We start from the raw sequence: 26,972 nt of genomic DNA on the forward strand, positions 1-26,972 counted from the left end.
TAATTTAGCGTGGCCAATCCACCTAACCTGCACATCTTTGAACTGTGGGAGGAAACCAGAGCACCCAGATGAAACCCTTGCAGACATTGGGAGAATGCACAAACTCTACACAGACATGATGTGGAGATGCCAGCGCTAGACTGGGGTGGGCAATGTAAGAAGTCTCATAACACCCAATTAAAATTCAACGGGTTTATTTGGGATCACGAGCTTTCGGAGCTTTCATCAAGTGAGTGATGGAGCAGTGCTCCGAAAGCTTGTGATTCCAAATAAACCTGTTGGACTTTAACCTAATGTTGTGAGACCTCTTACTTTATCCATAGACAGTCAGCCAAGGCTGGAATTGAACCTGGGTCCCTGGTACTGTCAGGCAGCAGTACTAACAACTGTGCCACCGTGATGCCCCTAAATAATGGTACCATTTTAACAACTCCCCAACTCCTCTATAATTGACTCTTTGGATGGCTGCAGGATTCTCCCAGTTCTTTACAACATACCTCTTGCAGTTCGAATAGACAAAACTCACAAAAGATGGGCAAGAAATGCAGAAGTATATACTGTTTAGAATTCCTCCCCTCTCAATCCTCCTGTTTGCAAGCAATGTTGCCTAAGCAAGGTCTCAGCCCACTGGGATCTGATCAGCCTGAGAGTAAGGGGACATTATCTAGGCGGCACAATGGTTAGCACTGCTGCCTCACAGCGCCAGGGACCCAGGTTCAATTTAAGCCTGGAGCCACTGCCTGTGTGGTGTTTGCATGTTCTCTCCGTGTCTGCGTGGGTTTCCTCCGGGTGCTCTGGTTTCCTCCCACAGTCTGAAGATGTGCAGGGTAGGTTGATTGGCCATGCTAAAATGCCTGTTAGTGTCAGGGGGAACTAGCAGGGTAAATATGTGGGGTTACGGGGATAGGATCTAGGTTGGATTGTTGTTGGTGCAGACTTGATGGGCCAAATGGCCTCCCTCTGCACTATAGAGATTCTATGATCAGCTCTGTATAGGAGGCAGCGGGTCCAACAAAGTGAGCAGCATTTATGGTGTGCTGGCATTTGATTTGGAACCTGGTAGTTATGGGATCTTCTCTCTCTCTCTTGTCTAGGATGGATGCACTCCACTGATTCTGGCTGCACAGATGAGCAACTATGAGATGTGCAGGTGCCTGATTGTAAGGGGAAGTGACGTCAACAGCAGGGATAAACAGGGAAGGTGAGCTGTGTCTCTCAGCCCAGATAACATTAGTCAACAGGAAGTCAGGTAAAGTGTGACTAAGGCAAGGTAAGTAAAATCTTTAATCAAAAGCTCCCTTTATCACATTTTTAGGGTAACCTAAAACATATCAACCAGTGAGCAACCTTTATAATACACTCCATTTATATTTATAAATTGCCTTTAACTCAATAAAACTCCCCAAGATGCTTCACAAGAGGGTAAATGAAACAGACTTTGACTCTGAGTCACATATGGAGACAATACAGACAATAAAACTCAGTGATAGAGGCAGATCTTAAGAAACATCTTAAGGCAGAGTGAGAGCTGTAGGGAAGTTTCGGTGGGGAATTCCAGAGATTAGAGACTAGGTAGCTGAAAAGATGGCTGCCAGTGGTGGAATGAAGAAGGAGAGGGGCCAAAGTTGGAGGAACACAAAACTCTTGTCAGACTCGAGGAGATTATACAGATAGGGAAGAGTGAGGCCATATGGAAGGATATGAATATGAGGATGAAAATCTTTAAGTTGATGCACAGCAAGATCTCTCAAAGAGCAAGGGAATCGATTATTCATTTTGGAGATAATGGCCAAACGGGGAATGATGCCTTGTATTTTATACTGCTCCTCTTAAATTAAAAGGAGAGAGATATGAACTTGTGTAATTCTATTCACGATCAGTGGACATTCCAGAACACTTTACAGCCAACAAAGTGCCTGCTTTTATCTGTAATCACCAGTATAAAGTGGCAGCCATTTTGTACACAGCAAGCTCCCACCAATAGCAATGTGATTACAATGCTGATAGAGGGGCTGGGATAGACTCCCTTACTCTTTTATAACTTATGCAATGGGACTGTTTATGTCCACCTCAGAGAGCAGTCGGGGTCTCAGCCTAACGTCTAGTCCAAGAAATAGCACATCTGTAAAGTCAGGGTGTAATGAAGTTTCAGCCTTAATTTTGGTGTTCTAGCCCTGGAGTGAAACTTGAACACACAAGCTTCTGATCGAGAGGCGGGAGTTCTCCTAACTGAGACTGACAAGTAACTAACAGGGCTGACAAGTAGTGCCACAGAACACAAGGCTGAAAGAACCTTTAGTCTACGAATCCATCTGACAGATCCAACAATGCCATGTTCCCTCAGTTTGGCACTGAAGTGTCAGCCTAGACTATGTGCTCAAGTCTATATGGTTTATAGTGAGTAGAGAGCTCTTGTGGCACAGTGGGTAGCGTCTCTGCATCTGAGCCAGAAGCTTTAGGTTCAAGTCCCACTCCAGGACTTGATGGTCAAAAAAAAGTGCGTCCGGAAGACAGCCAAACAGGTTGAGTGAGCGTCAACCTGCAAAATCCTTCCAAATACACCAATGGCTGGAGGCAAGAGCAGGAGACACTCTCGGTCAGCCATGCTTGGTGTGGAGTGACCTCCCTCAAGATATAAGCCCCTAGCGTCAGACAAGCAACTGGTTTGGGGAATTATTAACTATGGAAACAGACAAAAGTCTGCCTTTAACATAAGATCATAAGAACATAAGAAATAGGAGCAGGAGTAGGCCATCTAGCCCTTCGAGCCTGCCCCGCCATTCAATAAGATCATGGCTGATCTGTTGTGGCTCAGTTCCACTTTCCTGCCCTCTCCCCATAACCCTTAATCCCCTCTCTTATCAAGAACCCATCAACCCGCTTCTTAAAAATATTTAGCGAGGCAGCCTCCACCACTTCAACGGGCAGAGAATTCCAGAGATTCACCACCCTTTGAGTGAAGAAGTTCCTCCTCAACTCCGTTCTAAACCGCCTCCCCTTTATCTTGAGGCTGTGCCCCCTAGTCCTACTGTCTTTTTTGAGCGGGAAGAGTCTCTCCACCTCTATCCTATCCATCCCATTCATCATCTTATACGTCTCAATGAGATCTCCCCTCATTCTTCTAAACTCTAACGAGTACAAGCCTAGTTTATTCAGCCTCTCCTCATAGCTCAACCCCCTCAACTCCGGCATCAGCCTAGTAAACCTCCTCTGCACTCCCTCCAGGGCCAAAATATCCTTGCGCAGGTGCGGCGCCCAAAACTGCACACAGTACTCCAGCTGCGGCCTCACCAATGCCCTATACAGCTGCAGCAAGACCTCCCTACTTTTATACTCAATCCCCCTCGCTATGAAGGCCAGCATCCCATTCGCCTTCCTGACCACCTGCTGCACCTGCAAGCTGGGTTTTTGCGACTCATGCACAAGGACCCTGAGGTCCCTCTGCACCGTCGCCTGCTGCAGTTTTTCGCCCCGTAAGTAATAGTCCTTCCTACCATTCTTCCTACCAAAGTGGACCACCTCGCACTTGCCAACATTAAATTCCATTTGCCAGTTCCTGGCCCATTCGCCCAGCCTATCTAGATCCTTCTGCAGACTCTCCACACCCTCCGCACAATTTGCCGTTCCACCAATCTTGGTGTCATCAGCAAATTTCGACACCATACACTTGGTTCCCTCCTCCAGATCATCTATATAAATGGTAAATAGCTGAGGCCCCAGCACCGACCCCTGGGGTACCCCACTAGTGTACCACTAAGTGTGGGAAGAGAATGGGAATTGGGATTCCATCCGTGAGAGGCCAGGGCTCCACCAGCTGAGCCATGTTGCCACTTGGAGTGGCAGCTCTGCTCTATTGCAGGTTATGACAGGGTTGCAAGTCTGAAAACAGTACAACAGCGTTTACATTTTAGACAACTGTATTTTGCTTCTCTGCTTTTCTTCCCTCCTCCCTCAGTGAGTGATAAACTGACAGCCTCTGGAGCAGCTTAAAGTTAGAGGGTGAGATTTTTGCTCCCAAGGCGAGTAGCTCGAAATTTTATCAATTGGCAGACCCACCCTGGGCCCGGTTACGTGTGACCTTCACTCCGGGGAGGTGGTGACTGGAATATGTCAGGCCCACCGATCCTGGAAGCAAATTAGAAGTGGCCATGGGGGCGGGTGAGTAAGAGGGCAGGCTGGTGAGACACCCTCCCTGGTCCTATGGGCTCTGAGGCTGTCTAGCCCTCAATCCTCACACAGTCTCACCCCCTCCACCACCACCACCCCTCCCCCAACTTCCCCTGCCCCCTCCATGACCCAGTCTCACCCCCTCCAACCCCCCACCAACTTCCCCTGCCCCCTCCATGACCCAGTCTCACCCCCTCCAACCCCCCACCAACTTCCCCTGCCCCCTCCATGACCCAGTCTCACCCCCTCCAACCCCCCACCAACTTCCCCTGCCCCCTCCATGACCCAGTCTCACCCCCTCCAACCCCCCACCAACTTCCCCTGCCCCCTCCATGACCCAGTCTCACCCCCTCCAGCCCCCCACCAACTTCCCCTGCCCCCTCCATGACCCAGTCTCACCCCCTCCAACCCCCCACCAACTTCCCCTGCCCCCTCCATGACCCAGTCTCACCCCCTCCAACCCCCCACCAACTTCCCCTGCCCCCTCCATGACCCAGTCTCACCCCCTCCAACCCCCCACCAACTTCCCCTGCCCCCTCCATGACCCAGTCTCACCCCCTCCAACCCCCCACCAACTTCCCCTGCCCCCTCCATGACCCAGTCTCACCCCCTCCAACCCCCCACCAACTTCCCCTGCCCCCTCCATGACCCAGTCTCACCCCCTCCAACCCCCCACCAACTTCCCCTGCCCCCTCCATGACCCAGTCTCACCCCCTCCAACCCCCCACCAACTTCCCCTGCCTCCTCCATGACCCAAATGCCATCTCCATGCCTCCATGGTCCTTTCACGTCCCACGTGGCAGCACGGATAACACCGTTTAAACTTACCTTTCAAAAGGTTCATGACGCCTCTGAAGGGCCATAAAGCATGAGTCACAGAGACCCTAACCACTTTACCAAAACTCTGAGTGGATGGGGTGGTATGAGGAGGTGGCTACCCAGCCTTGGCCAGGCCTGGAGCAGTGTGTGCTGCTCGCCTCACGCACCACAATTCTCCAGCGGCCGCTGGGAATGGAGTTCCAGAATCAGCTCCTGACACTGTCAAAACCCCAGGCCAGAATCCTGACCGTCAGTGTTGGCTGACTATTGCCAGTCTCAACTTCTCGTGTAGTGTATCCTAAAATATTGCGAAAGAAGTTCATGTCGCCTTCATTTGAATGAATGAACGAACACCGTCTGCTTGCACCATCCCCTCAGGGAGCCTGTCCCGTACAATGGGGCAGGAGAAGCCTAATGGTACAATCGCTAAACAATTAACCCAGAAACATCCTGGGGACCCAGATTCGAAACCCCCACGGCAAGTGATGGAATTGGAATTCAACAAAAAATATCTGGAATTAAGAGTCTACTGATGACCAAGAAAAACATTGTCAATTGTCAGAAAAACCCATCTGGTACACGAATGTCCCTTTAGGGAACATAGAACATAGAACATTACAGCGCAGAACAGGCCCTTCGGCCCACGATGTTGCGCCGACCAGTTACAAAAACAATGACCCACTAGCCTATACCAATCCCTTTTCGTCCATAAACCTATCCAGAGATCTCTTAAACGCCCCCAAACTAGACGCATTTACAACTGCAGCAGGCAGGGCATTCCAATCCCTCACCACCCGCTGGGTAAAGAACCTGCCCCTGACATCCGTCCTGTAGCTACCCCCCCTTAATTTAAAGCCATGCCCCCTCGTGCTAGCTTTCTCCATCCGAGGAAAAAGGCTATCACTATCCACCCTATCTAAACCTCTAATCATCTTATATGTTTCAATAAGATCCCCTCTTAGCCGCCTTCTTTCCAACGAAAACAATCCTAAATCCCTCAGTCTCTCCTCTCTCCAGGAAATCTGCTGTCCTTACCTGGTCTGGCCTACATGTGACTCCAGAGCCACAGCGATGTGGTTGACTCTCAACTGCCCTCGGGCAACTTGGGATGGACAATAAATGCTGGCCCAGCCAGTGAGACTCATGCCCCACAAATGAATTTTAAAAATGACTATTCAGTCAGAGACATATTCTACCCAGTGATTAGTTCTGAATTTATCTCCCTTCAAGTACATGCTCAGACTATAATGTTCTGGACAGGATGAAAGGGTTTGTCATAGATTGGCTTTTTATTCATAGAAGTTTGTTTCATAGAACCCTACAGTGCAGAAAGTGGCCCTTCAGCCCATCGAGTCTGCACTGAACACAATCCCACCCAGGCCCTAACCCCATATCCCTACATATTATACCCACTAATCCCTTTAACCTCCAATACCCTGGACACTAAGGAGAAATTTCTTAGCGTGGCCAATCAACCCAACCTGCACATTTTTGAACAGTGGGAGCAAACCGGTGCACCCAGAGGAAACCCACGCAGACATGAGGAGAATGTGCAAACTCCACACAGGTAGTGACCCGAGCTGGGAATTGAACCCAGGTCCCTGGAGCTGTGAAGCAGCGGTGCTAACCACTGTGCTACCGTGCCACCCACATGAACCATATCTTGACTTACAAGGGTTCTGTTGGCTACCCACACGCTCAGCACCCCCAGCAGATGAGCATTTCCTGCTAAGCAGTAATGCTGAGGGCCACTGAAGTATTTGATTAGGAATATCTCGAACTTGCCAGTAGCCCAGTCTCTGCTAACCATGCAGGAAGGTCTCCAGTCCTCCCACTGCTAACAGTGGCCTCCTTCTGCTTTCTTTCCTAAACTCAGAACAGCTTTGATGTTGGCCTGTGAAAACGACAGTGTGGAGACGGTGGATGTTCTTGTCCGGAGTGGAGCTAACGTCGGCCTGGTGGATGCTTTGGGTCATGATGCCAGACACTACAGCATGGTAACTGGAAATACAGACATTCTGCAGCTGCTTCACCTGGCTCCTCACAGAAGCTTCTGGAGCAGCGGTACGTCACGTCCTTATCTGGGATCATATGGGTGGCACGGGGGCACAATGGATGTGGAGAGAATGTTTCTTTCTGTGGCAGAATCTAGAACTAGGGGGTCACTGTTTAAGATTCAGGGGTCATCCATTTAATACAGAGTTGAGAATTCTTTCCTCTCAAGAGTGTTGTGAATCTTTGGAACACTCTTCCTCAAAAGGCACTGGAAACACAGAGGGCGATCTTACCAAAATAATTTGAATTCCCGAACGAGCATGAAATGGGAGAAATTTACGCCGTTTGGGCGACTTAATAATCGAATTTTATCTGACTTAATCAAAAGCCTGGATTCCGCCAGCAAGGGGGAGTGGGCAGGGCTTAAATCGCCAAAAGCCGGCTGATAGCAATAGAGGGCTCAATTGTGCGGGTGCAGATTTCTGTGCTCTGTGAGCACAAAAACTTGTCACTGCCTTCCCCCAGCTGTAGCTGGCTTCCATGACCCATTACCACCCTTGCCCGCTACCATGAGGTCTGCGACAGATCGCCACCTGCACCCATCACCCTACCACCCAGACTGATTGTCACATCTCTCCCCACGCCAGATAGATTGCGGGTGAAACCACCCCCCTCCTTTTCCCACCGGTTGCATTTGCCAGAGTGCGCAACGGATTCCCCTGGATGGCATGCCCCATTATGGCCCTCTTCCCTCATGCCCTCCACCCTAAAACCCCACCCCCTTGGCACTGCCCAAGGGACAATCTCCTCTGCCCTCGACCTCCCAGGGATGGTGGTGGGGGGGTGCCTCAATGATGTACGGTTCTACTGGAGAGAACCTTCCCCAGCAAGACCACAGAGGCAGGTAAACCCGGATGATTCCGTCACGGACTGACTTGTAATATTCGAATGCTGTGGATAGGCAGGAACGTTGCGTTGAAATTGCAATCAGATCAGCTGTGACCTTACTGAATGTTAGAACAGGTTCAAGAGGCCAAGTGGCCTATTTCTGCCAACTTTAAGGGCGTTCAAATGGTCAGTGGATAGGCATTTGGATAACATTGGAATAGTTTAGGTTGGAGGGTCATTAGATTCATTCCATCATCGGCGCAACATCGAGGGCCGAAGGGCCTGTACTGCGCTGTAATGTTCTATGTTCTATGTAATTCATATGTTAGGAAATTAAGTCAGATGAACAAAAGCTGGATCAAAGAGGTAGGTTTTAAGGAGTGTTTTAAAATTGTAAAAGGAGTGTAGAGAGATGGAGAGCTGTAGGGAAGGAATTCCAGAGCTTGGGGTCTAGGCAATATAGAGTGGCTCGGTGGCACAGTGGTTAGCACTACTGTCTCACGGCACCAGGGACCCAGGTTCAGTTCCAGCCTTGGTGACTGTGTCTGTGCGGAGTTTGCACATTGTCCCAGTGTCTTTTTGGGGGCAGTACGATGGCACATGGTTGGTTGGTGGGATTGTGGTCGGTGCAGACTTGGTGGGCTGAATGGCTTCCTTCTGCACTGTAGGGATTCTATGATTAATTGAAGATACAGCCACCATTGGTGGAGCAATTGAAAGTGGGAATAGTTATTGGGCCAGGATGAGAGGAAGGTAGGTATCGTGGGGGTGATTGTGGGGCTGGAGGCGATCACTGCGACAGGGAGAGGCAGGGTCACAGAGAGACTTCAAAACAGTGATGAGGGTTTTAAAATCAAGACATTGCTTAATCAGGAGCCAGTGTAGATCAGTGAGCACAGAGGAATTAGGGAAATGGGTCTTTCTGTGAGTCAGGACACAGGCTACAGGGTTTTGGATGACTTTAAATTTAAATGACTTTAAACAGAGCTAAAGGGCACAGTCTCAAAATAAAGGGGGGGAGCAGTTTAGATCAGAGTTGAGGAGGAACTTCTTCACTCAAAGGGTGGTGAATCTCTGGAATTCTCTGCCCATTGAAGTGGTGGAGGCTACCTCGCTGAATATATTTAAGTCACGGGTAGATAGGTTTCTGATAGACAGGGGAATTAAGGGTTATGGGAAGAAAGCGGGAAAGTGGAACTGATCCACTTCAGATCAGCCATGATCTTATTGAATGGCGGGGCAGGCTCGAAGGGCTAGATGGCCAACTCCCGCTCCTATTTCTTGTGTTCTTATGTAAATTGAGGGAGAGTAGATTATGAGCAAACAGCAAGCAGTGCATTGGAAATATCGTGTGTGGACATAATGAGTACATGAACCAGGGTTTCAGCAGCAGATGTGATTGAGACAGGAATGCAGTCGGCCTCTGACCACTCACATTCTACAGATGATTTAGCCAAAGTCTTTCTGGCCCAGGAGTCAACATGTTCCTGACACCAACAAATTTAACAGGACGGAGGTGACCTGAAACCTGAGTCTGAATATTTGGGTTTAGGCTTTTCCCTTCTTCCATTTGAAATGATTAAAGCTTAGAAATTGCCCTCTTTTAAGTGTGTTTGTAATCCTATGATGGGATCCTGCTTTGCACTACAGATAATCTTGTTTTAAAGTTAAAAATTGTCACAAGTTGGCTTATATTCACACTGTAATGAAGTTACTGTGAAAATCCTCTAGTTGTCACACTCCAGCGCCTGTTTGGGTACACTGAGAGAGAATTTAGCATGGCCAATGCACCTGAATCACAGAATCCCTACAGTGTGGAAGGAGGCCATTTGACCCATCGAGCCTGTACTGACAGCAATCCCACTCAGGCCCTGTCCCTGTAACCTATGTATTCATCCCACTAATCCCCCTAACTCTAAGGGGCAATTTAGTGTGGCCAATCCACTTAACTTGCACATTTTTGGACTGTGGGAGGAAATCAGAGCACCCGGAGGAAACCCACAGAGACATGGGGAGAACATGCAAACTCCACATAGACAGCCATGCAAGGCCAGGATTGAACCCGGGTTCCTAGCACTGAGAGGCAGCAGTGCTAACCACCGTGCAACACTGCCACCCAATGACATGAGTTGTCATCACAACACTTTTACAGAATTTTCGCACTGTTCATGTGAGCGGGATCTTCCAGTCCAGTGCTCGGTGCGCCCCCGCCAAGGATTCCCCAGCACGAGGGGTGCCTTCCAAAGGAACTCTTGTTGACAACAGTGGGAGCAGAAGATCCTGCAGTCGTCCAATGCTGAGCTGCGTCCCTCACTGCGAACCAACACACAGTGGGTTGTGTAGAAAATCCCACCCTCTCCCTATGGGCAGGATTTTATGGTCGTGCTTGAGTGAGACTGGAAAACCCTACCTGAGGTCAATGGACATTTCCATTGTCCGCTCCTCAACTGCTCCAATTCTGCAGTGGATGGGGCGGTAGAATTCCGGCGTATATCTCTACTCCATTGCTGAGGCTTCCTTTCCATATATATGTTAAAGTTCTTTGTGGATGTGGCCCAGCTTTGAATGGTGCAATGAACTATTAGCTCAGTTCTGTGAGGGCAAGAAGCACGCATGTCTCCACATGTCCCCATATCTAAGTCTAAAAATATTGGCCAGAGCCAGCAGGGAGGTAGACAGTGCTGCATTATAAAGGAATGAAAAGCCTCCTCCTGATTTTCCCTCCTGGTCAGTCTTACTTCCAAAGACGGCATAGTGTGTCTGAGGATGAAAGCGTGCACTTGCATGGCACCTAGGAGTAACTGGTGCCCTCCAACCTGTGGCATTATGCCCAGGGAATACAGGTGCATTGTGCCACATAAGAACATAAGAAATAGGAGCAGGAGTCGGCCATCTAGCCCTTCGAGCCTGCCCCGCCATGATCTGAAGTGGATCAGTTCCACTTTCCCGCTTTCTCCCCATAACCCTTAATTCCCTTGTCTATCAGAAACCTATTTACCCGTGACTTAAATATATTTAGCGAGGTAGCCTCCACCACTTCAATGGGTAGAGAATTTCAGAGATTCACCACCCTTTGAGTGAAGAAGTTACTCCCTAACTCTGTTCTAAAGTGTCCCCCCCTTATTTTGAGACTGTGCCTTCTAGTTCTGTTTGCCACCATATCCATAGCATAGGGTGTGCCGCCATATTGCCCCCCCACTGATTTTGATTGTTAGACATCCGGTGTTTTATGGAGCTTTTATTACTGTGTTTCGTTTATTCCACAGCAGAGCCAGAATTGAGAAGGAGACATCATCAGGTAAAGGAACTGGGCTTCAGACTGTCAATGACCCACAACCTGATCAGATCCACACTGGATGCGCTCCCATTACATACTCCATCTTTCTCCAGAATCAAAACAGGGAGGTGCAACTTTCATTCCGAAATCCCATTAGCGGAATGCTTTACTCCATTTTGCCCGCAGTAAAGTACAGGTGATCGGTAATAATTGGTGGGCCCATGATGGAAAATGTCAAAACTGAGACTGATAGAATTTGGCTAGATTTCGGAATTACGGGGAAGAGAAACAAGGCAGCAAGGTGGAGTAACATAAAGATCAGCCGTGGTCAAAGTCTCGAGGGCTGAATGGCCTCTTCCTGTTCCTGTGCTCCTTCCTCCCTCTCATCTCATCCCTCCTTTCCTGCTTGTAGTTGGGAAGTCTGCTGCCATTGTATGTCACACCCGTCTGTCTCACATCATCTTCACACATCCGCTGTAGCTTGTCTGGAATCACTCTGTGATGTCAGTCATCCAATCATGCCTAAATCAACCCCTGTTCCCGTTGCCCTCTGCTTTGCCCTCTATAGGTCTTTGACTCTTTGGCAAAAATACTAACATTCTCTTTTCGGGATGTCACGTTTTCAGAGTTCTTTTCGTTCTTGCTATTTTAAGCCCCTCCTCATTTATCTCGTGGTCCCCAGCTGGAATCTTTAACACGCATCTAAATATCCACATTTCAAAAGCCTCTATTTTCTTCCACTGATCAGGTTCCTGAAGAGTATAGAAATACAGAGGGACCTGGGTGTGCAAGTCCACAAATCCTTGAAGGTGGCAGCACAGGTGGAGAAGGTGGTGAAGAAGGCATATGGTTTGCTCGCCATTATAGGACGGGGTATAGAGTATAAAAGCTGGAGTCTGATGTTGCAGCTGTATAGAATGCTGGTTAGGCCACATTTGGAGTACTGCGTCCAGTTCTGGTCGCCGCACTACCGGAAGGACATGGAGGCTTTGGAGAGAGCGCAAAGGAGGTTTACCAGGATGTTGCCTGGTACAGAGGGTCTTAGCTATGAGGAGAGATTGGGTAAACTGGGGTTGTTCTCCCTGGAAAGACGGAGAATGAGGAGAGACCTAATAGAGGTGTATAACATTATGAAGGGTATGGATAGGGTGAACAGTGGGAGGCTTTTTCCCAGGTCAGAGGTGACGATCACGAGGGGTCACGGGCTCAAGGTGAGAGGGGCGAGGTATAACTCCGATATCAGAGGGACGTTTTTACATAGAGGGTGGTGGGGGCCTGGAACGCGCTGCCAAGTAGGGTGGTGGACTGGGAATGGAGAGATACAAACGAATGGTCTAATTGGACCAATGAGCGGCACAGGCTTGGAGGGCCGAAGGGCCTGTTTCCTGTGCTGTACTGTTCTTTGTTTTTTGTTCTTTGTTCAGACAGGAAAGTGGATAGAGTTGTAGCATCTGATGAGTTTTTACTCATTTCAAGTTTCAGTTTTCTTGTTAACACATCCTTTGTCTTCACAAAATTATCTCTGACTGTCTCTATCCTTCTAGTTTCTGCATTGGATCGATCATCTTCGGTTCTCATGGGTGGAATTTTACCGGCACATCCACCCGAGGTTGGTACGATCCCGCCCAGGCTAATGGAGAATACCGTTCTCTGAGCCTTGCCTACCCCCGGAGTCGGGGCGGGTGTGCCGGTAAAATTCCAGCCCATTTGTCCAGAATCAACAAACTGATTTACTTATTTCAGTGTGACACAATCCACTTCAATCTTCGCTCTTGTTTTTTCTGATGTATTCCTCCTAATTGCCATTGTTTTTACCTTTTTGGCGTTCATACTAAATCCACATTCTAAACCTGATCTTTGATATTCTGTTGCATTCCTTCTGATTCTGCATACCACAAGTTTCCTATATTTTTGCCTCAACTTTTACTGATGGAATTGCCTCTGACTCTCTGGACGTTTGTTCTGTTTATAAATTGATTAATGTCGGTGACAGTACATAGCTCTGTCATGCTCCTCTCTTCACTTGAAACATGTCTGATTGTTCATTTTCCAACCTGATGCTTGTTATTTGGTCTTAGTTTAAGCTCTGGGATTCTGCCAAACAATTCTAAGTGTCGAATTTGTGTTAAAACTGGAGTACATCTTGCTGGTTTCTTCAGTGGGAGCTTTCCAGAGTTTTCCAGACTTTGTGCACTGCTGAGTGCGCTAGTGTGACTCACGTAAAAAATCAGGTGACAGGGCCTATTCCTGCTGGAGAGGCCGGCAGGACAGTGCTGAAGAGAGCCACTGCGCATGTGCTGATCTGTCGGTGCCGTGACAGATAGACAGCGCAGTGGCCCCTGTCTATCTGCCTCCCAATTGCTGGCCAGCCCCGTAACCCCTGCAATGCTGGCCCTCTGGCCCTTCACGGTTCAATCACTGATCCCCCAAGAATGTCTGGGTCCAGTCCTGAACCCCACCCCCCCACCTCACTCCTAGCTAGTCCCGATCTCCAAAAGATCCCTTTCCCCCTGATTGCCCCCACTGGCAGTCCTGCCCCCCCCCCCCACAGTGCCATCTCCCCACCACCCCTGGCGGGTGCCCCCCAGCAGGTTGACCACCCTGCCCACCCCACCCCCCCACCCCAAAGGCCAGTCCTTTCTCTCCCCCCCCCCCACCCCGATCCTGACTGCAGAATGGCAGCTGGGCCCCATCAGGCCCCATCCCCACCATGCTCTGCCCCCCAAGGCTCTGTCCCAATAGACCCTGCTCCTTTGGCACTGCCCTGTACCTGGTGGGCAATGCCAAAGTACCCCTGGGCATTGGCACATTGCCCCTTGGGGAGTGCCAGAGGGCCCAAGTGCACCCTCTGCACCCAACCCTCTTGGGGGGGTGGGGGGGAGATGGGAACACCCGATTGCTCACTCCAGTGAGGTCAGACCACCAGCTCTCCACGAGTGGGGAGCGATTGTAAGTGTTGTTGGATTGAAAAACTCCTGGTGGGGGGTAGAGGCTAGCGGGCCCAGAGACTTCAGTCCTGGGCCCACAAATTGCATTCAAAATCGATTAAAATGACGTCCTTCACGTGTATTGCCTTTCCCCGCCTATTTCTGGCATGGAGCTGACAGTACTGGAAATCTAGTGCTGGGAGATGTGCTCAAGGCTGAACGTCCAGTGCGGATCACTCTAATCCAGCCCTGCTTAAATCTCCTGGCCCATTGAGCTAAAAAAATCAGGATGTGGATATGCCGGCGTTGGACTGGGGTAAACACAGTAAAAAATCAGCACACTGGGGTGGGAGAATGCTCTAGCCTGCCAGCCATGTGGGAGCTGGAAACCGTTGGTCGCAATGACCAGTAAGGTTGGATTTTCAGAGGATAGAATTATAGGATCCCTACCGTGCAGGAGGAGGCCATTTGGCCCATCAAGTCTGCATCAACCCATCTTTTTATCTTACCCAGACCCTATCTCCATAATCACTCCGCTAATCCCCCCTAACCTAAACATATTGGGACACGAAGGAGCAATTTAGCACGGCCAATCCACCTAACCTGCATATCTTTGGATTGTGGGAGGAAACCGGAGCACCCGGAGGAAACCCACAGAGACACTGGGAGAATGTGCAAACTCCATGCAGACAGTCATCCGAGGCTGGAATTGAACCCGGGTCTCTGGTGCTAACCACTGCGCCGCGAAACGTGATGGGCGATTGCAGAAGGTTTCATTCACTGGATCCATTGCCAGCCCGCAGTATTTTTGGGAGACAGAAGGAGCACTCCCCCTGACACGACCAAAATTTAACAAGTTAAATTCCTGAGCGTTTTCTGGGATAATACCTGGTATTATTGGGGAAAGTGAGTGCATTACGCAGACCCCAACTGCACCTGGAAACTGAAAACAGGGCCCAGTTACAGCTAACATATGTCTCCAATTTGGATATTTAGGCAGACAGACCATGGGCAGACAGACTGTCTGGTTATCTACGCCAACTCTAAAAATGAGGCATGTTTTGGGCATCAATGGGGCATCTGAGACCGCACGGCCCACTACCCATTTTCAGTTAAGGGCTGACTGTTTTTCAGACAAGAAATATGTGTGTGTGTGTGTGTGCGTGTGTGTGTGTGTGTGCGTGTGTGTGTGTGTGTGTGTGTGTGTGTGTGTGTGTGTGTGTGTGTGTGTGTGTGTGTGTGTGTGTCCCTCCCTTTCTCCTTCACTCCCTCCCTCCCTCCCTTTCCTGTGGGCGGCACAGTGGGTTAGCACGGCTGCTTCACAGCTCCAGGGACCTGGGTTCGATTCCCGGCTCGGGTCACTGTCTGTGTGGAGTTTGCACATTCTCCTCGTGTCTGCGTGGGTTTCCTCCCGGTGCTCCGGTTTCCTCCCACAGTCCAAAGATGTGTGGGTTAGGTTGATTGGCCATGCTAAGAAATTACCCCTCGTGTCCAGGGATGCGTAGGTTAGAGGGATTAATGGGTATAATATGTAGGGATATGGGGGGTAGGACCTGGGTGAGATTGCATTCGGTGCAGACTTGATGGGCCAAAGGGCCTCTTTCTGCACTGTAGGGTTCTATGATCTATGATCTTTCCTGCCACCATATCTTCTCCTTGCCCCTTCCTTCCAGGTTCCACTGTTCACTTTCAGGGATTTCCTCTGCCTCTCTCTCTTTCTTTCTCTCCGTCCCCCTTCTTTCCGAGAGGTCTTTAGTTTTTTTCTTTTATCCCGGTTGTTCTCTCTCTTACTCACACTAAGACACCATCTCCACCCTCCACTTATACAGAAAGAGAAGTAGAAACATCTACGACACGATTCCACATAATATTGAGTAATCTTTGGAATGTGGTGCCAATCTCTTAGGGATACTGTCTTTGGTAGAGGCCTGAGCATTCTTGCTAAGTGTTGGATGCTGTATAATATTAGGTGGAAAATAACTAGAGAGAAGGATTCAGTATTAATATCATTCTACCACGAGAATGTGTTTCTGATAAAGGCTTGGTATTTTAACTGAGGTCAGGAGGATTCTGCAGGCGAATGTTAGGTGCCACATTAATCCAATTTAATGTGGAATTAGAATGTGGAAGCTATTGAGAGGGTGCAGAGGAGATTTACAAGGATGTTGCCTGGATTGGGAGACATGCCTTATGAGGATAGGTTGAGGGAGCTGGGACTCTTCTCCCTGGAGAGACAAAGGTTGAGAGGCGACCTGATAGAGGTTTATAAAATGTTGCGAGGAATAGATAGGGTGGATTCTCGGAGGCTATTTCCCAGGGCTGAAATGGTCGCTACGAGAGGACACAGGTTTAAGGTGCTGGGGAGCAGGTACAGAGGAGATGTCAGGGGTAAGTTTTTCACTCAGAGGGTGGTGAGTGAATGGAATCGGCTGCCGTCAGTGGTGGTAGAGGCAAACTCGCTGGGGTCTTTTAAGAGACTTCTGGATGAGTACATGGGATTTAATGGGATTGGGAGTTATAGATAGGCCTGGAAGGGAGGGATATGATCGGCGCAACTTGTGGGCCGAAGGGCCTATTTGTGCTGTAGTGTTCTATGTTCTATGTTAAGAAGCAAAGAGTTGGTACAAAAATTGTAGCTCGTTTGAAGGCAGCATATCTAGAATTTAGCTGTTAAGATGTGAGCCTTGTAACACTGAGATATTGTCTCACCATCTAAATAAAAGGCAGCTCTGTTCCAGTGAAAATAGAGTGAACGTGATGTGACACTGTCACATATTAGTTTAGGAACACATGACACACGATCAGATGACAATCTTGTCCAAATTGATAGGTTTAGAGCAAGTCGTCTGACATTATCCATTTGTGGGCTACAGGCCGGGTCCACATTCTGTGGTATTCCGTGCCGAGAGTTCTCCTGGATTGGTTAATAGCGCGGAGGCTCCAATGGATTTGCCGCTGGTGTGTATATAAATGTAAAACTTACTCGTACTTTCTGTTGACATTAGTAAGACCAGCCAGTTGATCTTTCTTTAGTGACTGAACTTACGTAATTTGAATTAATCTACTTGGTTGATCCACCACACTGATTGTTAAAGATTGTTAAATAGGCCTTAGAGAACATGGCCATGATCCTCAGTCCCTGTTCTCTGCAGGGCAAACCCCATTCTGGCCGTAAACTCTTGCGAAAAGGCCATAACAGGGCTTGTGGCAGCGTCATCTCAGTTCCAGAACTCCTGTGTCACCCCCCCTGGCTGGCGATGCAATGTGATTCTGATTACCGTTAATTTAAATACATTATAATATTACTAAAAGGCTTAATGCCGTTGCTCCCGGGAGCGGTAGATGGTTCCCCCTTGCTGGCGTGACATCACATCAACGGGAACCACTATTAGATTTCAAAAATGAAAACCAGTCATGGTGATGATCATGGGATGGGCGCGGAGGTAAGCATAGCTCCCAGGTGGTGAGGGAATGGCAGGGCAAGGTGTTGGTACTGCTCCCTGGCACCCTGGCATTGCCAATCTTTAACATTGCCTTGAGATCAGGGCTCTCTTTAACAAGGGCCTGGTCAGCTTTATCAGGCCTTGCGCCCCCCCCGCCATTCCCCCCCTAGAATGATAGCACAAAACATTCCCCATACTATGGTTTGACAAAGTGTTGGAAGATCTGGAGTGAAGACCTGTCTGTGTTTCTGGGGAGAAACACGCTGGCTTTCATTCGGAACCTGACGTTTTGCCACTTTTTAGGAAAATTCTGCTCCACGCCTTTCACATTCTCTTCCTCTGCATTCCTGCAACCTTCTCCCCCACTCTCCCTGTGCTCCCTTTGACACACAGAGTTCTCATCCTTTACATCTCTCTGCTTTCCCCCTGCCCTTCCCCAGAAAGCTAGCTGTACGTCTCAGATTCCATCCTTCCAGTTTTGCTGCACCTAAACGCCTCCCTCCTGTTTCTGTTCAGATTCTGATCACATTTGCTGGCTCCTCTCATGAACTTATTCTCCAATTCTACAGGTTTTGGCAAAAGAGAAACCTACCAGCCCCCGCAAGAGGCAAGCCCCCTTGCCACCCAGCACCCCTACTACCCAGGTAACAGGAACTTTACTCTAATTGTCCAAATAGTCAGTGTGGTGTTTGAGGCGCAAACAACAACTTTAAGATTCATCAATTAAAAGGCCATCTTTGCTGTCAGTTGAAAAGGTCAAAGTTCAGTCCTATTCCTGAAATATGTTACCTGTTAGTGCGTTTGATAAGGTTCCACACAGGTGGTTAGTAAATAAAGTTAGAACATGTGGATTGGGGGAAATACACTAATATAGATTGAGACTTGGTTAACAGACAGAAAGCAGAGAGTAAAAATAAATTCGCAGGATGGCAGTGCTAGGTCCAGAGCTGCCCACAATCTGTGTCAATGATTTTGATGTTGGGACCAAATGTAACATTTCCAAATTTGCTGATGACTCCAAACTGGATGGAACATAAGTTTTGAGGAGGTTGCAAGGAGACTTCGAAAGGACTTAGCTAAATAAACGTGGTAGAACACGGCAGACAGAATACCAATAAGTATGAACTTATTCACCTTGATAGACAAAACTGAAAGACAGAGTATTTCTCGAATGGTGAGAAGTTTGGAAGTGCAGGTATCCAAAGGGACCTGGGTGTGCTTGTTCTGTGTCACTAAAAGTTAGCGTGCAGATGCAGCAAGCAAATAGGAAAGTAATTGTTTGTTGGCCTTCACTGTGAGGGATTTGAGTTCAGAAGTAGGGATGTCTTACTGAGTTATATGGAGCCTTGATGAGACCTCACCAGTAGCATTGTATACAGTTTTGGTCCCCTTATCTAAGGAAGGATATTTGCAATGGAGTTTCACCAGATTAAACTGTGTGGTGGATGGCAGGATTGTTTTATGAGGAGTGATTAAGGAAACTTGGTCTGTATTCCTTAGAATTTTGAAGAAATGAGTGGTGATGGCAATGAAAAGTACAAGTTCTTACAGGGCGTGAAAGGGGGATGTAGATGAAATGCTTCCCCTGGCTGATGAGTCTAAAACCAAGGGACACCATGGCGGCATGGTAGCACAGTGGTTAGCACTGCTGCCTCAGAGCGTCAGGGATCCAGGTTCGATTCCTGGCTTGGGTCACTGTCTGTGCGGAGTCTGTACGTTTTCCCCATGTCTGCATGGGTTTCCTCTGGATGCTCCAGTTTCCTCCCGCACTCCGAAAGATGTGCTGGTTTGGAGCATTGGCCATGCTAAATTCTCCCTCAGTGTACCTGAGCAGGCGCCGGAGTGTGGCGACTAGGGGATTTTCACAGTAACTTCATTGCAGTGTTAATATAAGCCTACTTGCGACACTGATAAATAAACTTAAAATTCACTCTCAGGATAAAATGTGGGTCATTTAAGATGCGATGAGGAGAAATTTCTTCCCTCAGGGTGGTGAATCTTTGGAATTGTCCACCCCAGAGGGCTGTGGTACAGATAGAACAGCACATAGCACAGTACAGGCCCTTTGGCCCTCAGTGTTGTGCCGAGCTACGTCCAAACCCAAGATCAAGCTATCCCACACCCTATCATTCTGCGTGGGTTTCCTCCGGGTGCTCCGGTTTCCTCCCATAGTCCGAAAGACACGTCTTTTAGCATGGCCAACTCTGGTTAGGTGCATTGGCCATGCTAAATTCTCCCTCAGTGTACCTGAACAGGCGCTGGAATGTGGCAACCAGAGGATTTTCACAGTAACTTCATTGCAGTGTTAATGTAGGCCTACTTGTGATTAATAAATGAACTTTAAAACTTTACTTTAAAAAGTGATCTATTAATTTCTGTGTCATGGTTGTTATTTGTTGCGATAACACTGGAACATTCATTCTCTGTGCTGTTGCTTCCAGAGCCCTTCCCAATCCTGTGAGTTACTCTCCTCTGGTGAATCAACAAGTCCATCTTACTCTTCAACAGAAACACTCACACCAAAGGTGAGTTCATCCCATTCACTCACAGACCATCTACCATTCTATATGGGATAATAAAGGCTACTTAACCGATCACAGCAATTCCACATTAATCAATCAAACCCATTCTTCATCAGCAAATCAAACCAGTTCCTCATTTTCTAGTTAAACCCATCTATCTGTGTCACATTGAACCACCTGACTGCTCGATGGCAAATCCCCCACCAACCCATTTCTCTCAGTGATAGTCCTTCTCCTCTGACACAAAGGTCAAACCCTACTCCAAGATGTGTTATCTAATGTGGACTGATGCGCTGTGGTTCACAAGTCCTGACCCTGGACTCGAACCTGGAGCTTTTGGCCTGGTGGTAGGGATGTTACCCCTGTGCCACAGAGGGAACGCAGGGAGTATTAGGTCCAGAGATGCTTTTGCTCAGATGAGATGTCCAGGCCATGGGTAAACGGGATGACCATGTTACAATTTGAAGAAAAGTAGAGGAGGTCTCCCGGCCAATATTTATTCCTCAACCAGTACCATCACACTCACGTTATCTGGTCACTTGCCTTATTGTTATTTGTGGGACCTTTCCTGCTATCACAATTCACAAAGTACCTTGTTGGTGGTAAAGACGTCTTGGACACCCAAAGATCGTACTTAAGAGCTCTAATTTCTTAAGGGACAATTATTAAAAAAGCTAAACCAAAAACAAAATAACATTTTTAAGTGAAGATAACATGGGATCCAGCAGTGCTTCTTTTGAGGGTGGTTAGCGCTACTGCCTCTAAGTGCCGGGGACCCGGGTTCGATTCCAGGCTAGGGTCACTCTCTGTGTGGAGTCTGCATCCTATATTTAAACTAGTCTGTAATATACCTCAATTTCATACAGTGTAACATTTTTTTATCCCGTTCTCCCATGTCTGCGTGGGTTTCCACTGGGTGCTCCGGTTTCCTCCCACAGTCCAAGAATATGCGGGTTGGGGTGGATTGGCCATGCTAAATTGCCCCTTAGTGTCAGGGGGAAAAACTAGGGTAAATGCATGGCTTGAACTGAGTGGATGCCTGGGGTTATGGGGATAGGGCTTGGGTGGGATTGTGGTCAGTGCAGACTTGATGGGCCAAATGGCCTCTTTCTGCACTGTAGGATTCTATGATTCTAAGAGTAAACCAATGTAAACTCAGGGCAACGTTAGCAAATTGACAGTTACCAAACGCGCAAATTTCCAGCAAATTGAATAAGGGTTCTTAAAGGGTTACTGTGTCTTCAGTACATCTCCGCACCCACACTGTGTTTTACCTTTTGGGGAATAGTGGGGGAAATGGTAGAAGGATTTCCCAGCTGAGTATCAACCCATTGAACAGTGTTGAGTTCCCCTTCCGTGGTTCACAAGTCCTGACCCTGGACTAGAACCTGGAGCTTCTGGTCCAGTGGTAGGGATGTTACCCTTGTGCCACAGAGCCTCCTGCATGAAAATCTCAAAGGAAACTCATCAAACTTAGGGTGGCACAGTGGTTAGCACTGCTGCTTCACAGCACCAGGGACCCAGATTCAATTCCAGCCTCGGGTCACTGTCTGTGTGGAGTTTGCACATTCTCCCTGTGTCTGCGTGGGCTTCCTGCGGATGCTCTGGTTTCCTCCCACACTCCAAAGATGTGTAGGTTAGATGGATTGGCCAGGCTAAATTGCCTCTTGGTGTGTAGATTAGTGAGTAAATATGTGGGGTCTTGGGGGATAGAGCATCTTCCTCAGGCCCTATCACAGAGTCAGTGCAGATTCAATGGGCTGAATGGTCTCCTCCTACACTGCAGGGGTCCTTTCCATTAGCATGTAGCTCTGGAGCTCCGATTTGCATCTCAGCCTGGCAGTGCCCTCCAATTATGGAAGGATACCACGAGCTCCCGTTCCAGGGATCCTGAGCCCTGAATGTAGCCACGGAGGGACTTAGCGGTGATGCCTCACATGGAGGATTAGCCGAGTGATACACAAGGAATCTGGTTTCACCAGCGAGTGTCCCGATGGCAGGACTGGAAGGGAGTTGGGCCTTCCTTTCAGAAGCAAAATGGTTGGCCAAATGCAATCACATAGCAACCGACCAGTTAACTCCACACAGTGGAGGGGACTGGCCAATTCTGTGTGTGTGGGGTGGGGGGGGGGGGGGCGTGATCCTACCTTGACCCAATGGGATTGAAGATCTGGGTGCCATATTTGATGGTACCCAGATAGGCATCCACTCGGTCCAGGCCAGCAGCATCATTTTGTCTGTTTGGGAAGAAGATTTTGAACTGGAACTTTGGACACCACCAACATCCCCCCTCCAACCAACCCCCACTCCCTCAGATACCCCCGTCCCGCCCTTGCTGGACAGCTGCCCGTCCATCTCATTGTGACAGCTCAGCCTCCTCTCCCCTGCTCTAACAAAACTCCCCCAACAAGAAAGGCACCTCCTAATCACTGCAAACCCTCAGGTAGACCACCTCACCTTTAACCTGTCAAAAACCTGAAGGCACACGTTTCTGATTTGCTGCCTGCTTAATCGCGAAGGTACAATTTAATCTGGTGACCATGCGTTTTAATGAATATGCACGATATGCTAAAATATTCAAAAATACTGCTGGCTGTCCAGAACCGCAATCCACCTTTGATCCAGTTTTGTTCCCAATGTTGATCCCACTGTTGGGAGGCTGATGATGCCCTTTCCTGTGTGACAGACCCTGTGCCTCCCCTCATTTTCCCCTCCGCGGACTCTCACTAGTCTCTTCCCTCAGACTCCACTTGGAGAATGCCCATTGATCCAGTGGCAGAAGTGGATAATCTCAGCAATTCTCTTCATCAGCATGACAATAAGGGAGATAACTTCTTGCATGGGTGAGCTGGAATGGGGGCGGGGAGTGTGGGGTGGAAATAAACCCAGTCTGCGATTCACCTGAACACATTATTCGCGTTTCACAGAATGATCAGAGACTAAGTGAGGAGATAGATATGCTTCAACAGGAACGGCAACACCTGCTACAGACCATTAGCAACCTGGAGCAGCTGGTGGACAAGTGCCAGCGGGAGGTAAGACTTTTCCCTATCTCTCACGCAAACAATGATTTTGCCATTAATCCAGCTTGGGCCTTGGGCCTGCTGTCCAGAAGCTCTGCTCCCTATTAGAAAGCATTAAGAAGTCTCATAAAAAAAGAATGAATCACTTTATCCAAGGCCAGGGACCTGGGTTCCATTCCCGCTTAGGTGACTGTGTGGAGCTTGCACATTCTCCCCATGTCTGTGTGGGTTTCCTCTGCGTGCTCCAGTTTCCTCTCACCATCCAAAGATGTGAGGATTAGGTTGATTGGCCATGCTAAATTGATCCTAGTTTCGGGGGGATTAACAGGCTAAATATATGGGGTTACAGGGATAGGATGGGATTGTTGTTGGTGTAGGCTTGATGGGCAGAATTGCCTCTTTCTGTACCATAGGGATTCTATATTCTATGAACCCTCGTGAGTTTCTTGTCCAGATTTCATCATACTCCACGTTTAATATAATTAATGATGATTGACATAAAAGTCTTGGATCTAAAACACAATTTGCCCCCATCACACAGGTGATGCATACAAACCTTTGTGTTATACCAACAACAACAGATTAGCTTCAACTTCATATTTATCAGATAATACCAACCACAGTTGAATCAAATCAAAAATTGTTATATATTTAAATAGTTGCATGGTTGCTTTAAGAGTTGATCACATGATGGTGATGTCTTTGGAATGTTTCACAGCCCTCTGCTTTTAGTTTCAGTTTGGGTTCTGTACTGACTAGAGGCCCTAGAATAAACTTGTTAGTATGAATCTCCATGTACAAACCGCACCATTTCCTTTTGCTTAAAACCCGCACAGCTAGGACATTAGAAAACGAAAATTGGCAACGAGTTGGGATTTTGTTTCATCAAGAATATCAAAAAAATAGATTTTGTGAGTTCTCACATTTAGAATATTCGAAGGTTGTGGAGAAGCAACAAGAGGACTGTAGATTGTTGTCAGTGCAGGAAGACCAAGTATGAAAAACGCTCTCTGTGTGGTTTTGGAAGAGTGTTTTTTTTTCCCAGTCAGAGAAAGGTGAGATTCCAGGCTGTGTTTGAGAAAAAAGTTGCTTTGCTGTACGACTTGTGTCATTTTAAAAAAAATGATCCATTCGGGGTGGCACGGTAGCACAGTGGTTAGCACTGCTGCTTCACAGCTCCAGGGTCCTGGGTTTGATTCCTGGCTCGGATCACTGTCTGTGTGGAGTTTGCACATTCGCCTCGTGTCTGCGTGGGTTTCCTCCCAAAGATGTGTGGGTTAGGTTGATTGGCCATGCTAAGAAATTGCCCTTTACTGTCCTGAGATGCGTAGGTTAGAGGGATTAGCAGGTAAAATGTGTAGGGATATGGGGGTAGGGCCTGGGTGGAATAGTGGTCGGTGCAGACTCGATGGGCCAAAGGGCCTCTTTCTGCACTATAGGGTTCTATGATTCTGTGATAAGTCAGTGGTCTCCGTACAAAGGGAAGCAGTGGGAAGATAATAAAATATATATCGTAGTTTCAAGTCTCTAGTGCCTACAAGAGAAATGGTGGGTCAATTCAGACCCATGGCCCTTTCAATGAAGGAAATGAATCATGGAGTTTCAATGCAGTGTGTTTTCAGCACTTTGTACAAGCAAATAAAATTGCAGATGAGTTGCTTGTAACCAGCTTTTCTCAGTACAATAGGAAGTAAAACCTTCAATTTGTTCCAAAGCTTGGTTCATCCAGCAAAGCCAGGAATCAAAACTTACAATGACTTGACAAAGAGCATTACCCTCCAGAGCCATTGATCATGCGAAAGGTCTCCATAAAGCACCTAAGAAGACCTTTTAGAAGCACCAAGTCTGATGAATTTGACACAGTTGAGATCTTCTCTAGGATTAGTAAATCATTATGGCAAATGTGTTTCTAACTTAGTTACATTATTGAAGGCATTGCAGAATTTATTATGTGTGAAACAGGCCTGGGAAACAGAATGTGAAAAAACATATGTCAAAGATGCTTTGCAGAAGTCTGAAGTATTGTTTCATTTTAATCTAGAGCTGCCATTACAGCTTGTTTACCATACTTCACCTTCAGGAGTAGGGCAGACGTTCCACTATTATGACTTTGGGAGAAGAATGACTAATAGCTTTTGCTTTGCGTACTCTGACTAGTGCTAAATCTAACCAAGCTCAGCCAGAAAAAAGAAGCTGTGAGTGTAGTTTTTTTGGACTGTACAGGATTCTAATTAATCATTGCTGTGGAAATGTGTGGCTAGATTCTTAGGGCCTGATTTTAACACTGTGTAAGTGAATGGATTTAAGTTTTTTGCCCTGTACAGCACAGAAGGGGGCCACATGACCCATAGTGTTGGCGTCAGATTCTTGAAAGAACTATCTATATTAAAGTGCACTCCCCCACTCTTTCCCTGTATCCCTGTAAATGTCTCCTTTTTGGACTTGGGAATTACAACTGAAGCTGCTTCCCTTTCTGGCAGATTGTGTTATCATGTTATGTAGAAAATAAATCCCCATCTCTCCTTTGGTTCCTTTAACAATAATCTTAAAATTGTGCCCTCTAATAATCCCCGCAAGTTTATCTCAGTTGTTGAACAGCTGGTTAGTGATGCAAAATGATGCCGACAGTGTGGGTTCAATTCCTGTATTGGCTGAGGTTATTCATGAAGGCCCTGTCTTCTCATCCTTGCCCCTTGCCTGAGGTATGGTGATGCTCAGGTTAAATCACCACCAGTTGGCTCTCCCCCGTCACAGGGGAGAGCAGCCGATGGTTATCGAGGACTTTATCTTTACCAATAAAAGTAGTTCATATAATCTGCTCTGTTGAAACCATTCTTAATTTCAAATACCTCCATTAAATCTCCCCTAAACCTTCTGAAAACAATCAGGTGTCTGTATTCTCTCCAGATAATCAATCCCTCACCTCTGGTACAGAACTTCCTCTAAGACCTCCCCAAGGTTTGACCTCCTTCTGTAGCGTTTGTACATTCTCCCCATGTCTGCATGGGTTTCCTCCCACTCTCCAAAGATGTGTGCCTTAGGTAGATTGGCCATGTTAAATTGCCCCTTAGTGTCAGGGGGACTAGCTAGAGTAAATGTATGGGGATAGGACCTGGGTACAATTGTGATCAGTGCAGACTCGATGGGCCGAATGACCTCCTTCTGCACTATACAATTCTATGATCTTCCTCAGCCTACCCAGAACTGAACACAACACTCCAGCTGCGTCCACCTTTTCTTTCTATTCTAGGCCTCAATTAATAAAGGCAGGAATCCATCCTTTTTTTAAATTAGCCTGATTAATTTGTCACACACTTCCAAAGATTCGTGTTCCTCCTCCATCTCCCCTCTCCAAGCCCCCCCAGATAAAGGTCTCTCTTTTCCTGCATTCATATCAATCCAATCAAAGCCACGACAGATTAAACCGGGTCAGTATTTCAGAACGTTATAAACATTTCTTACCTGTAAATAGGAATTATTAACAAATTAGAAAACACACACACCCTGCACCAGATCAAAATGCGTCAGATGCCAGAAACCTTAAGTAAAAAGTTCTGGAAATCCTCAGCAGAGCGGACACCATTTACGGAGAGAATAACAGTGTTAGCGTTTCAGACCAAGGACCTTTCATCGAGGGACACAGTTTAAAAATAAGGGGTCTCCCATTCAAGGAGGAGATGGGAAGGAACCCTTTTACCAGACGGCAGTGGAGACAGGGCTATTGAATATTTTATAGGCAGCAGTAAACAGATTTTTGACGAACAATTCAGTCAAAGAGGTTAAATGGAATGTGGAGTTGAGGCCACAATTAGATTAATTGTATGACAGAACAGGCTTGAGGGGCTGAATGGCCTATTCCAGCACCTCTTTCTTATGTTCATAACTCTATCAATGTCCTAGGGGTTACCATT

At 47.6% G+C, this 26,972-nt stretch overlaps 1 protein-coding gene across 7 annotated transcripts in view; it reads left to right on the top strand.

The window, feature by feature from the left end:
• LOC145358777 (ankycorbin-like) overlaps positions 1 to 26,972 on the top strand; it is a 123,007-nt gene that overhangs the window by 67,210 nt on the left and 28,825 nt on the right. For 6 of the 7 annotated variants that reach the window (XM_080213055.1, XM_080213049.1, XM_080213056.1 and 3 more), the window contains 6 exons: positions 1,095 to 1,201; positions 6,863 to 7,050; positions 11,136 to 11,167; positions 18,086 to 18,160; positions 19,958 to 20,041; positions 22,966 to 23,073. In XM_080213055.1, coding sequence (XP_080069181.1) covers positions 1,095 to 1,201; positions 6,863 to 7,050; positions 11,136 to 11,167; positions 18,086 to 18,160; positions 19,958 to 20,041; positions 22,966 to 23,073 — 594 coding nt within the window. The remainder of the gene's footprint in view (positions 1 to 1,094; positions 1,202 to 6,862; positions 7,051 to 11,135; positions 11,168 to 18,085; positions 18,161 to 19,957; positions 20,042 to 22,965; positions 23,074 to 26,972) is intronic. The other variant, XM_080213050.1, reaches the window with a different exon arrangement.

This window comes from Carcharhinus amblyrhynchos, chromosome 26, assembly GCF_965287045.1.
Source record: "Carcharhinus amblyrhynchos chromosome 26, sCarAmb.v2.hapA, whole genome shotgun sequence".
Classification (NCBI taxonomy): domain Eukaryota; kingdom Metazoa; phylum Chordata; class Chondrichthyes; order Carcharhiniformes; family Carcharhinidae; genus Carcharhinus; species Carcharhinus amblyrhynchos.